Source organism: Diachasma alloeum, unplaced genomic scaffold (genome assembly GCF_001412515.2).
Source record: "Diachasma alloeum isolate Michigan unplaced genomic scaffold, Dall2.0 Dall_scaffold_00179, whole genome shotgun sequence".
NCBI lineage: Eukaryota > Metazoa > Arthropoda > Insecta > Hymenoptera > Braconidae > Diachasma > Diachasma alloeum.
In genome coordinates, this window is record NW_021680345.1 from 5341769 (window position 1) to 5355162 (window position 13394).

Here is a 13394-nt window from a genome sequence, read left to right on the forward strand (position 1 = left end):
TTAGCTTTACTGTTAATGATACGTATGAGGTATTCTGGGGAGGTGCAGGTGGAATACGAATTTCTAGCTGCGTTGTTCATCTAACGTGTGATTGTGTGATTACTATGCTGTAGTTATTAATCCCTCGTAATTGTTACGATATTTGTAGCCAGGATGGAGAATTAGTGGTGAGATATGAAGATAATTCTAGGGAAATGGTAGAACGTAATTAATAATTGTTGACAATTGCGCATTTATTCCGAAAGCTTGGAGAAAATTTCAAGAATTTTCGTTCTTCGTGGAGAATTAAATTTGGATTAGAATGTCGAGGGACATTTTTTTAACGAGACGAGTGCATAATTAACGAAAGAAAATTAATTTTTTTCTTGGGAACTGAATTCTCTACAGTGAATTGAACTTTTTACAGCTGTATTTATTACGTTTTACCACTTCTCTCCAGAGGTAAATGTGTTAGAAACAATTCTCGAATGTTCATTTTAGGTAAATCGAAATTCAGTGAGGATATTTGAGAGGAAATGTTTAATGAAATAAACACCATTTTGTACACCTCAGAGAATGTGTTAAATCGTTTATTCCTCGTGTTTTTTTTTGCTGTTCGTGATTTCCAGGTGATAGAGGGTTTTCTCCTGTTCTGAGATTTCCGCGGGGGCCCCCGACATCAAATCCTTGCCTTCCCCGGTCTTGGGGAAGGCTATGACGTCTCTGATGCTGGGGGAATCGCAGATGATCGAGATTAATCGATCCAGACCTGCAACAAGTGATTATTCAGTCGACGAATTCAACGAAAATTCAATCATCGTCTCGTTTTTTAATTTAATTTCAGTTTAATTATTCATTTTAATTATTAATTATCAATTTTTATTGTTAATCATATCGAAAATCATCACCGAAAGCTACTCCTCCGTGAGGTGGTGCACCACTTTTCAACGCCTCCAGTAGATGTGTCATCTGGGCAGTATCAATATTCAACGAATGCAAAACTTTCTCTTGTAATTCTGCATTGTGAATTCTAATTGATCCCCCTGCAATCTCAGAACCGTTTAAAACTAGGTCGTAATGTAATCCTCGTACCTGTGAAGACAAAATAATCAATTCACTATCCCCAACATAATTAGATTTTTTTAGAAAGACTCATAACTTTGACATAAATTGATTAATTGAAAGACATTTACTCTTCCGGCAGAAATAATTGTTCTATTTCATCAACGAAATGGGGTTACAACATTCTTAAAAAATCCCAGTGCCCATTTTGCCCCTATTTACATCCCTCATCCCTTAATATCGTACAAAAAATGACTATCAGATAGAACAGATCATTTAATATTCACATATTCAATATTTTGCGTTATTTTTAAATTTGATTTCAGCAACAGTCACCTTTAGGGGATTATCCTCGAGGTAATGAGCATCATCTGGATGTGGTGCAGTGAAAGGATGATGAGTCGACACCAGAGGATTAGCATCATTCCCTTTTTCGAATAGTGGGAAGTCCACGATCCATGCGAACTCGAAATTCTTTGATCTTATCGGAGAACCTTTTGCTTCCATGACGTTGGTGAATTCTTTGAGAACTCTACCAAGCAGTTTCCTCTGCAAAAAAATTGAACATGAGGTCGGAGAATTATTATAAATGCTCTGGGTGAATTTTGGATGCTCACTGCGTCGTCTCTGGCCCCATGAGCAATGAATACCGCATCATTCTCCTGAATATTCAGCTTTGACTTCAATTTTAAAACGTCTAAATCGGTTTTGTGAAGCTTCTCCGGCCAGTTGTCCCCAGAAATTTTAATTTGATTCAACGAAACTTCTTTGTAATTGAATTCCCTGATGAGTTTCGTCAATTGTGTCTTCACAGAATTCGTCAGGAACTCCTGAGAATAATTAAATCGAGAATGAGGTGATATTGAGTGACTCGATTTAATTGAATGAAATTTTCAAAGGGATTTTTTTACTTACAGAGCCTTTTGGCATCGCTAATCCGTAGATCCCCACGTTTTCGTTCATGTCCACTGAATTTTTATGTAAATCTGTGACATTATGCATCTGGAATGATAGATCAGTGGAAATTCGTGATGATTTTCATGAGGAATTTGGGATTTGAGAAACTCACGCGATAGGGAATCCTCAGGTCTGGCTGATCAGACCCGTACATGTCCATTACTTCCTCATAAGTAAATCTCCTGAAAGGAATTGTGACAGCTTCAAACTCTTTTGGCCAGCAGTGCTCTATCAGTTGCTCCACCAACATCATAATTCCCTCTCGATCAGTGAACGACAGTTCTATATCAAGCTGCAGAAATAGTACATCATTCTTCTTTTTTAGTCATCAAAATTCAATTATGTATTCAATAAAATAATAATTAAATAACAAGTATTTACTTATTTACTTATTCATTTTTTAAATAATTAAAATGGAATTCGTAGAATATTATCTCATCAGTGAGTAGTTTAAGAAGAAAACGTCATAAAACTTTTTTCAAACTTTTCAAAATTCTTGGCGAAAAAGTCTGATTCAATAATTAAAAAGTGATAATTTCATAATTAACAAAAAATTACATTCAATTATGTATTCGATAAAATAATGATTATTCACTTATTCAATTATTCTTCGTTTTAAGAACAATCAGAATGTCGAATTGAATAATTAACAAAGTGATCGTCCCACAATTAACGAAAACCTACATTCAACTCAATTAATCTCATCTCTTTAAGAATTCTCTGTGAATTCTATTCAAATAATTACTTGTGTAAATTCAGGCTGTCGATCTGGTCTAGCTGTTTCATCCCTGTAACACCTGGCGATCTGAAAGTACCTGTCCATCCCTCCAATCATCAACAGCTGCTTAAACTGCTGAGGACTCTGAACAAGAGAATAAAATTTTCCTGGGTGTTGGGTTGGCACTACAAACTCTTGTGCCCCCTGAAAAAATTCCCATTAATTATTCGTAACTTTTAAATGGATAAAATATTCTATAGAAAATGTGTAAATGTCTCTGACGATTATTTTCACTAATAATCTTAAAATGATTTTAATTATTTTAATAATTAATCTTAACATATTTTCATAATTTTTAAATCAATAAAATATTCTACAGAAAATGTGTAAATGTCTCTGATGATTATTTTTACCCCTGGAGTTCTCCTGAATAGCGTAGGCGTCTCCACGTCCACGAATCCACACATTTCAATGAGAAAAAACCTCATGTTATTGAGAATCTGAGATCTGACTCGCAGATTCCTCTGCAGGGAGGGGAAACGAAGTGCCAGGTATCTGTACTGCATCTGCAGGCTCTCCTTAGGGACGTTGAACTTCCTGATGGAGAAGGGCAGCTGTGGGAGGGACTCGTTGAGCACCTGAAGACCTTCAACTTCGATTTCAATCCCTCCAGTCTTCATTCTTGGATTCTCCTGGCCTGGGGGTCGAGCTATCACTCTCCCAGTTATGCTGAGGACTGCCTCGAAGCTCAGGTGCTCCACTGATCTCATCAGGTCAGTTCTCTGATGATTAATTATTATCAATCAGTCAGTGAAACAAATTATTTTTTAATTATGATCGGTTTATGCAGCTAATCAGTTAAATCAGAAGCATTGGATCTATTGGATAATGTGATGAGCCTCACATCCTCTGGGATAATCAGCTGGGTAGACCCATAGGAGTCTCTCAGGATGACGAACTTCCCCATTCTCTGGAACTCCATCCATCCACACAATTGAACTTCCTCTCCAACATTTTTGAGAGACAATTCTCCACAAGTGTGAGTTCTCTGGACGAACTTGTTCACAGGTGGCACTTCTCCTCCTGTTTTCACATTCTCCAGGGACTTTGGGGAGTGCTTGGTGTGGAGGCTGCATGAGGATGTGGTGCACCTAGTGCAGAAGTCATTCTGCAACGAAAAATACGTCAGATGTTGAGAGGAAGACACTCCAACACTTAATCCTCAATATCTCGCGATGAAACGATGCGATTCGAACGAGTCAGATCTCATTTTGAAATCTGAAAAAATAGCTTCAAAATGAGAGGAAAATTTCTAAATTTCACTCTGGCGATCTAGAGTTATTGAAGATTGAAAACTCCAGTTTTTGAGAGAAAGAAAAACAGTGAGAGTTATACATATGGGATTATCTCGATGACCAGTCGGTTTAGGAGAAAATGTCATAAAACATTTCTTTTAGAAAATTGAATTTCCTTTAAAAAAGGTTTTATGGCATTTCCTCGTAAACCCACTCGGTCTCGAGATAATTGCATAATCACCAAAAATGACGAATTTTGTTCGTCAAATTTCGTAACTTCGATTTAGGATTAATTAATTAATCAATTCGCTTGATTACCTTTATTCTGCAATTATTTGCAGAGGACAGGACCTCAGAATTCACTGGCAAAACACATTTCTTGATTAAATGCCGAGAGATTCTCGTTGTCCACATGTTTCACTGAAAACACTCGACGTGTAACAGCCAATCAGAATGCGATCATCTGACAATAGTGTGGAGTGATTTTGAGGTTAAAATGCTCCAGATGAACGCGAGACACCGCATTAAAGTTGAGTTTACGTTGACATTGTCACTAGTCTCTAAAAACAATTAGTAATAGAGTGAAATTTCCCTGCTAAAAGGACTTAAATCGTTTCAACCGTAATTAGAGGATTGAAGAACTGCTCTCGTTGCGAGTAAAAGTATAGTCTTCTTTAAAAAAAAAAAAATTCACCTGCTGGGAGGAGTGATCACCAGCAAAGATGGTAAACTATGCATTTTCCCCATAATTTTCAATTTTTACGATTACTAAATTAATTTCTAAAGCTTTGTGCATCTTGGGGGATTGATTGAAATGATTTTTTTTGTTCCAGTTGCCCCTTTCGTTACTCAGAACTGCCCAAAATCATCCAATGGTGATTATCCACTCTCAATTATCAACACAATATTTTTATTTGCATTTACATAGTGAAATGACGAGATTTTTGTTCGGTTTTGCAGCTTGTGGAGCTGAAGAATGGAGAAACTTACAATGGACACTTGGTGAGCTGCGATAATTGGATGAATATCAATCTCAGAGAGGTCATTTGCACATCTAGGGTGAGTCGAGATGAAAGTAAAGGACAATAAAATAGCAGAAAACCTTTGTTGAAGAGAATTTTCCATGAAACAAAAAAAATCTTGTCTTTTCCCTTTAAAATCTCTCGTTCCTGGGATAATTAGACAATTAATGAGTCTAGATTTCCTTCTCCCTTCGATATTTAATGAAAGTAAATGCAAAAAATGGAGAATAAATAATTCAATTAATGGTTAAATTATTTTAATTAATGATCAAATTCTTTAATTAATGGTTAAATGATTCTAGGGGAGAGTAGGGTAAAATGGACACTTTAGACTTTTGTTTTAATTACTCATAACTCAGCAACAAATTTATCAATTCAGCTCAGTTTAGGCTCGTCACAAAGGGAAAGAATTGTTCTTTGCAATGAAGAAAAAATTATTAAATTTTACCAACATTTCAACCCGTCATTAACATTTTAAAAAAAGTCAAAAGTGTCCATTTTACCCCAATCTCCCCTAATTCGTTCATTTCTAATAAATTAAAATTGAATTGCTCTCATCAGTGGTCTGAATAGAATGTCAGAAGAAAAAAAAACTTCTGACATTTCCCTCTAAAACAATTAACAACTGGATTGTATCCATTCTCTCAAAATCCAACGAAAATAAACGTGAAATCGACTAATAAATCATTCAATGATTCACAATTGATGCAATTGATGTATGAAAAATGGAATTCCTCCCCGGAAATTGAATAGGATGGCGACAAATTCTGGAGAATGCCAGAGTGCTACATCAGAGGCAGTACAATTAAATACCTGCGAATCCCAGACGAAGTAATCGACATGGTGAAGGAGGACGTGCAGATGAAATCGAGGGGCAGAGGAGACATGAAGGGAAGAGGTGGGCAGAACCAGCGAGGAGGAAGGGGAGGTGGCAGAGGTGGTGCTTTCGGAGGACGCGGTGGTCGAGGGCCAGCACCCCTCGGACGTGGTGGCAACCAAGGGAGCAAACCCCTCAACAAGTCACGACCAAAGTGAATAATCCCCACTACGCACCTCACCTAGATTAATTTAACAATATTTTTTCATCCAAAACGATCAATTTCTCCATTCAAAAGTGTTTTAACCACCAGAGACATTGTTAATCATGTTGAAACGTTGATAATGCTTTGAGGATTGTGAAATAAATAATGAAAGGAAAATTGATTCTGCTCTCCAATTAAGATTTTTTATTTAAAAAATCAAATCACAAATACTTAAAAAAATGTATTACGTCTAGGTATTTCACACAGTTGATGTTACCATATAATTAATCAATATAACTAATACTTGGGAAGAAGATAATTAGACAATTCAAGTAATACCATAAATAATAATGTACAGAGACCATGACCCACTGGACATGATAATGAGTAATCGATTGAAGTAATTTTCTTGATTATTATTCAAACATTTGGGTCGAACGGTTCCCCTTCCCTTTCTCGGCTGGTCTCGTCCTCTTGTGAAAATAAGGTAAAGGAACTTGATTCGTACGATTGTAAAAACAAAAAAAAATGTTCATAGACTCGTTAACTCGGTTTTTGTTATTCCTATGAACTCATTTATTGCTTTTTTTCCATTGACAAGTAATGGATTTATAGATGCCAGTGTGGCATAGAGTAGGTGCTGATTCCATTCAGTGTCGTCAGTTATTTTATCGGCCTTCAACTGTAAAAAAAAGGAATTTGTTGGTTAATTTCACGATTAACTCATTAAGAACAATTAATATTCATTAATTGTCATCAACAATAATTATGGAATGTTGAAAATCGATAGTTCTTCTATTGGAATTTATGAAAAATAGAGTTTTGGAAGAAAATTGAAACTTACTGTACGAGGCCAAGTCAATTTCATCAGGTAACTCTGTGATATTCACGTCGAATCGTTCCTGAACATCGTTCAAGATCTTTGCGTCACTCTCATCGCTGACCAGTGTAATTGCAAGACCCTAGAAAAATAATAAAGACATTAATAACCACTTGAATGGTTGGGGATTGGAAATTTGATGTTAATTTTGCAATTATCTTGGTAACGAATGATTTTACGAGAAAATGTCAAAAGGGATTTTTGTAGCTGACAAAATTTCATACATATAATGTCTTATGACATTTTCGCCTAAAATGCGTCGTTCTCGAAATAATTTCAATTATTCATCTCCTGAAAACGTGATAATTGAATTACTTTGGTTCCAAAACGTCCAGCACGTGCTACCCTGTGCAGATAAGTATCTGAATCCTCTGGCATGTCATAATTGAAGACAATGTTGACTCTCTCGATGTCCATGCCGCGACCAAACAGATTCGTAGCCACCAAAATTCTCTAAAAACCAAAATAAAACAATGATTTAATAAATAATTTCTCCCCCAACAGCTAATATTTGTTAATCTAATAATAATTCAGTAGAGAGTTCAAGAGTAAACATTCACGATGTGATCATGAGGTTGAAAAAGTCATCATTAATTGATAAAAACAAAACCTTTAGTCATTCCTGAATTTTCATAATCAATTCTTACCTTTTGGAAGTCTTTGAACTGCTGATATCTGGAGAGACGCTCCTCCTGGGTCATTCCTCTGTGTATTCCAATGGCTGGGAAGTTCTGCTCTGTGAGAAGTTGTGCGAGAGCCATGCATCGTTGGACTGACTTCACGAAGATGACGACCTGTAAACAATTCCACAAAAATTAAATTCCTTTCATTCAAGTAATTGCAGAATGACATAACTTATTCATATCTTCATAAAATCATGAGATTTTTTGTAAAGTAAACACTAGTTTCTGAAAAAAAAGAAAATATAAATAAATGAATAAATTTTCATTCATTCATAAAATTCATGAAATTATTTTGTTCTACAAAACACTCCACAAAAAATCCCTCGACATTCCCAAACTAAGAAATTAAACATCAGTTTATTAAAAAGAATAATAATATAAATAATTCACCTGATTGAACTCCAACACATCGAGAAGTTCAAACAACTTCTTATTCTTCTCATTCTCCTTCAACTTAACGTAATGCTGCTGCAGTCCATGAAGCGTGAGTTTGGCTTCGTCATCCACGTAGACTTCCATAGGCTGCGCAAACAACAACAAAATGAGAAAACCCATCCCACTCCCCACGATTTCCTGACCAGTACAAAAAAAAAATTTCAATTCGCTGATACAAACGAAGTCAATTCAATTCGTCGATGAAAACACAAGATATCTCAAAGAAAAGGAACAAAAAAAAATCTCCAAAGAACACAAACTTCATCAGAAATTAATCATTCTTCTTTTCTTTGCTTTTTTTTTTCATTTTCGAATCAACAACTGATCTTATCGTTGATGACATTATCACACTGGTTACATACGGTCCGGCGACTTCCATCTCAAGGTAGTGCCAACAACGTAAACACTCGGCATGTCAAGACCCTGACCAGAACTAAGATGTAGCCACCCAGGAATGCTCAGCCACAATATCCACTGCCCAAATCGTTGCCCAAACACTCCACAATCACTCGTCATTATTTCTCATCGTTGATATTCCTCAGGATATCGTCGATGTTTTCCCCCCAGCCCTGTCTCTCAATTCGCTTAACGATTTTTTTTTATTTATTGAAACGCTGACGATCTAACTGTTGTTATGCCTATTCTAATCGCATTGGCCCCCGGTTTCCTCTTGAATCTTCTTTCTTGCATCTTCTGTCTTCTTGTCTTCTTGATGTCTTCTTCAGCCCCTCCATGCCCCCCGAAAATAATTCGCATGCCCATTTAACGCCTCCCACCCACCGATTATCATTTTAAATCATCGAATGAAGGATTTTTATTCATCGGTTTTTGTTGGATTATTGGATTTAGAGTGGGAAAGGTGTGAATGCTTATGGGAAATACGGAATTGTCCAGGAATTTGTCAGGAACTGGACGACGAAAGGACCCAAATCATTGGGGGGAGGGAAAAGGAATTCAAATCATTGGGAATTATCGGAATTCAGCTTTTGATTTTTCATTCTGGTTTTTGTGGTCTCTAGCTAGCCTAACCCGCGACAACACCCGGAGTTTAATCGTGGTCTGAGCTCTCCCCTGGGTGTGAACTTGGGGATGTCCAGGGTGTGATCAAATTCAAAGATTGCGGTGAAGAGGGAAGTTTGGCTAATTACATCTTGCATGAATTTCTTGCACACTGGACGAATATCCTTGGACAAGGTTGCGCTGAACATCATGACTTGTTTTCCATGGGGGGTCGAACGGAATATTTCTTGTACGTCCCTCCTCATATCTGAAAATGTAAGAGAAAAAATTAGGTGTTGGGAGGGGTTGCAGGGGGTGGGGGCGACTGTGGGGGGCTTTCTGGACTAGTCAGTTGTGGGTGGTAGATATGTTTGTCATCATACGAGGCTATGACCGTTTCAACATCATTCTAGAATTTCTGTTCGTCTTCACGATTTTTTGTAATTTATTTTTTGAGCCCCAAATGCGTTCTTCGAGTCTTAATATCTTTAATAGTGAGATATAAGGCAAACTATACGATTTGAGAGAATCATTTCTCATTTTCAAGTCGGGGAAAATATTTTTGTGACGAATGATTAAAAAAGATCCATTTGATGGCTATTCATTTCGACATAATTTTACAATTTTTAAAATCTTAATAATTATTTTAGCTATTCATTTTATCAAAAAACTCTCAGTTTAAAGTCTGAGAAAATAACTTCGAAATGAAAGAGAAGTGTTCAATTTCACCTCTCTCGGGATAATTCTAGATTTTTTACTAGGAATGAGGAACTTACCCAGTAATTCCAGCATTTTGTCACACTCATCGAGGATGAAATGCTTGAGGTGTTTGAGATTGAGTTTCTTTGTTCTCACGAGGGCGAGAATTCTACCTGGGGTACCAACGACAATGTGGGGACATGTGTTTTTCAATACTTCTTCGTCTTTCTGGATGGGAAGACCACCAAAGAACACTCCCACCTGCAACAATCAAATACAATCGTTAATCACATTCTTCTCATTCTTTAATAACATTTCAATAAATCCTTCAATAACTTCGTCAGTAGTGGGTAGTGGTAAATGCAGTAGTCATCATGTGAGGCTAAGACTTTTGCAACATCATTCGAAGTTATTCTCAAAACATTAACAACGCAACCAGACTAATTAATTTTAATCCCTTCATTTTTGGTAAATATCTCGAGACCCAAAGGAGCTACAAAAAATATTAACTAGACATTTTTTGTAGCCCTAGATTTTCTCCACAAAAAACATTTTTATGAAAATTTCTCTAGCTCCATTAGGTTCGAAGATATTCCCCAAAAATAAAAGAGTAAATTATTTTATCTCGTGTTAAAAATGTTTGCAGATAATTTACCTTGACTGCAGGCATGTATTTTGAGAATCTCTCGTACTCCTTGCTGATTTGGAAAGCGAGCTCACGTGTGTGGCACATGACAAGAACATAGACCTGATTCTCAGTGAGTTCAAGCTGTTGCAATGTCGCCAGTACGAAAACTGCTGTTTTACCCATACCAGACTTTGCCTGGCACAGGATATCCATGCCAAGGACTGCTTGTGGAATGCATTCGTGTTGTACTGTAAATGAAGCAAGTTCAATCCATTAATAAAGGTAACAAGAGAATTTTCAAACGTTTTTTTTCATCTAAATCGCTCAGAGAGATTGGTCTCAGTCACAGACAATCTGTTGTCCCTATCTACCTCGTAATTCTCATCATTTGTTTTTCTTTCTAGTCTTTTTCATGGGTTTTTTCAGGGGAATTGAGCGGGAAATAGTCACCTTCGGAGGGATGTTCGAAACCGCAGTCGACGATGGCCCTTAGAATCTCAGGCTTGAGCAAGAAATCCCTGAATCCACTGCTGTGAATGGATACGTAGGTTCCCTTGACTTCTTTCTTGGCTGGAACATCACCACTTCCATCAACAACTGCCTCAGTCTGCTCCTCATCCTCGTAATCCAAAAGGTCGTCGTTGTCAGCCATTTTTATTGTTTCTCTTCAATGTGAGTTTAATCTGCAAATAAACATCATATTCAGTAATTAATTGACGTTATGTTGATGATTTCATTGAGAGAATTCAATTTTTTAAGATTTCATCGCTCTTATCGCCGTTTTTCGTTAATTTATAAATTAAAAATTATGAATTAATGAACATATGGTGATTTTATCTGTGAAAATAATTTTTTAACGCAATTAAAATTGATTTCTTTTGTGATTTTCAAGAGAAGAATAAAATGCCGCTTCTTTTGGACATATATGAACTGATATTTCTTATCAATTATGAGAACTAAAGCCGCCATTTTTGGACCCGTGTTGACCTGAAATGACGCCAGGCATGCACCAACAAAATTTCTCTTTCGTCAATATTTATTTGAGGTTTTCTCACTTCTTGAATTAAAAATTGAAATATAAAACGGATTTTGGCTTGAAACATAAACAAATAATTTTTTTGGTCAAACATATGATAATTTTAAACATGCAATCTGCTTTGATCGGGCAATTAATGTTCGTTTGATCGTGAAATTTAAAATTGAAGGACAGAAAACAAAAAATTTACTTTTATTTCGAACAATCAATAATCGATAATAATTATTATCAATTATGTAAATCTACTCCGCCATTTTCGGCCTCGTGTTAACCTGAAATGACGCCCAAAGCCCTCGACCAATCTCAAAAACAAAAGAAAATGTTCAAACTTCGGAAATTTTTTGCATCTGCTTCAGTTAAAAATTCAGCAAATCACAGTGAAAAAATTATTTATCCCAAATTGATACATTTTGTGACATAAAATCCATTACGATTGAATTATCTGCATACGTGGCGTCGGCTTCGTGGCCGTGAAAATTCACAACAACAAAAATCATTGAAGAACGAAGTAATAACAAAAAATAAATCATGGAATCGTATCTTCAGACGTTTAGTATTTATAAAATGAGTGTGATTACCGCCGATCGCTAATAAGAATATGAATTAATTATGGATTATAAACTCACCGACGATGACTGCGCAACTGACTGACGCCACGATAAACAGGACACTAACTGTTCCAAAAATGGCCGCCCCTTTTCCGACGCTTGGAAGAGAAAGCACTAGTGGCGCCGCCTGGATTCAAACGGAAATGCTCGTCAAATCCGTTATTCAAACATTTTTTTTAGGGTTACAAAAATTGATCTCACGTTTTTGCTGTTCCTGAGAAAGGTTGAAGAATTGCAATTTCATTTATCGAATCATTTCTTCAGGAGCCATTTCTCCGAAGAGATTTCACTCTATTAAGAGCATTATATTATGTATAGCGGTAACTTATAGTACATTTTATAACTTGTACGTAAAGTGAAATTTTACGCGTTCTGCGTGCGTTAATTCTACTTTGCACACATTTTGATAAAAAATGTAAAACTTTTGTAATAAATAATTTATGCTTCTGCGTGCTCAAAATGGCGTTTCATGTCGAACCCACCCGAGTCAACCGAGAGACTATTGTTCAAAAAAATAATTGAAGCAATAATTCTATGGATAAATTTCTTACACTCATCAAAGTTAGAATTCACGGGAAAAAATATCAATGACGAATCATTTTTTTTCGATTTTTGAATTTATTTTTTCTCGTTACACTCAACGACTCAACTGGAGTTTATTCGTACCACTTTAATGTACTTAAACAATGATTTCTCCTTGAAATCTTCGTGGTTCTGATGCTCATCATTAATTAGTGGAGGAAAATAATACGAAAATAACAAAAATTAACTACTTCTTATCTTAAATAGACTCACTTATTTAAAAGAAGTTATAAAATGCATTGAACTTTCCAATTTAAAAAAATGCCTACAGAACTGGTGCCGCCGTCCGGACCCGAGCGGAAATGCTTCGGAAATCCTTCATTTGAACATTTTTTCATGATCATTTTTTCATGATTCCAAATATGGAAGAATCGTTACTTCTTTTCCCTCGCAATTCCGATGAGACTTCACTGAAGAATCTCCCCTTCAAAAATAGCATTATGTACTGCTGTAGTCAAATATCTGGGCTAAAAACACCGCCCTAAGCAACAACATCTCCTAAAACAACTCCCATGTCTCTAACGGGAAACGAAAAAAGTCAACTATAAAATAAAAAAACAACAATATCACCTCGAGCGTAACATTTAGACAGTATTCTTCCTGTTTATGTATTAGAATGGTCGCTCCCCCTGGCAACCCTCCCAGTTTTACACTCGGAATTAATTAGAAAAGGAAGAGAACATTGGAATTGGGGTCGCGGCATCAATTGACTTGGATTGAAAAATCCGTCTGTCGTTGGAACACCGAAACACAAAGAAATCGAGGAAATTGAAGGCAATTATCTCGGAT

The 13394-nt window shown here is 36.2% G+C and overlaps 3 protein-coding genes across 3 annotated transcripts; 1 reads left to right on the plus strand and 2 right to left on the minus strand.

The window, feature by feature from the left end:
* Positions 1–558: 558 nt before the first annotated feature.
* Positions 559–4536, minus strand: LOC107041500 (aspartate--tRNA ligase, mitochondrial). Its single transcript, XM_015262081.2, has 10 exons — positions 4330–4536; positions 3621–3884; positions 3130–3498; positions 2744–2920; positions 2111–2290; positions 1957–2043; positions 1659–1871; positions 1378–1590; positions 888–1071; positions 559–748 (listed from the first exon to the last, which is right to left on the minus strand). Exons 1-10 carry the CDS (start codon positions 4423–4425, stop codon positions 570–572), a joined length of 1962 nt encoding a protein of 653 aa, XP_015117567.1. The 5' UTR covers positions 4426–4536; the 3' UTR covers positions 559–569.
* On the plus strand, positions 4474–6249 carry LOC107041630 (U6 snRNA-associated Sm-like protein LSm4). Its single transcript, XM_015262257.2, has 4 exons — positions 4474–4736; positions 4845–4886; positions 4972–5070; positions 5787–6249. The coding sequence occupies exons 1-4, from the start codon at positions 4734–4736 to the stop codon at positions 6066–6068; spliced, it is 426 nt and encodes a 141-aa protein (XP_015117743.1). The 5' UTR covers positions 4474–4733; the 3' UTR covers positions 6069–6249.
* Positions 6237–12118, minus strand: LOC107041565 (ATP-dependent RNA helicase WM6). The gene is made up of 10 exons (XM_015262169.1): positions 12042–12118; positions 10830–11062; positions 10407–10627; positions 9829–10012; positions 9202–9320; positions 8009–8140; positions 7583–7729; positions 7251–7388; positions 6900–7017; positions 6237–6737 (listed from the first exon to the last, which is right to left on the minus strand). The coding sequence occupies exons 2-10, from the start codon at positions 11029–11031 to the stop codon at positions 6724–6726; spliced, it is 1275 nt and encodes a 424-aa protein (XP_015117655.1). The 5' UTR covers positions 11032–11062; positions 12042–12118; the 3' UTR covers positions 6237–6723.
* Between the last annotated feature and the right edge of the window lie 1276 nt (positions 12119–13394).

Excerpts from the sequence above, each read along its gene's own strand:
- LOC107041630 (XM_015262257.2), top strand. Across the intron at positions 4,887-4,971 it reads CTGCCCAAAATCATCCAATG|CTTGTGGAGCTGAAGAATGG; the intron begins GTGATTATCCAC and ends TCGGTTTTGCAG. Across the intron at positions 5,071-5,786 it reads AGGTCATTTGCACATCTAGG|GATGGCGACAAATTCTGGAG; the intron begins GTGAGTCGAGAT and ends GAAATTGAATAG.
- LOC107041565 (XM_015262169.1), bottom strand. The coding sequence starts at position 11,031 with ATGGCTGACAACGACGACCTTTTGGATTACGAGGATGAGGAGCAGACT. Across the intron at positions 10,013-10,406 it reads AATACATGCCTGCAGTCAAG|GTGGGAGTGTTCTTTGGTGG; the intron begins GTAAATTATCTG and ends TGATTGTTGCAG. Across the intron at positions 7,730-8,008 it reads ATGTGTTGGAGTTCAATCAG|GTCGTCATCTTCGTGAAGTC; the intron begins GTGAATTATTTA and ends AATTGTTTACAG.
- LOC107041500 (XM_015262081.2), bottom strand. The coding sequence starts at position 4,425 with ATGTGGACAACGAGAATCTCTCGGCATTTAATCAAGAAATGTGTTTTG. Across the intron at positions 3,885-4,329 it reads CAAATAATTGCAGAATAAAG|AATGACTTCTGCACTAGGTG; the intron begins GTAATCAAGCGA and ends TTTTCGTTGCAG. Across the intron at positions 2,291-2,743 it reads GACAGCCTGAATTTACACAA|CTTGATATAGAACTGTCGTT; the intron begins GTAATTATTTGA and ends CTATTTCTGCAG.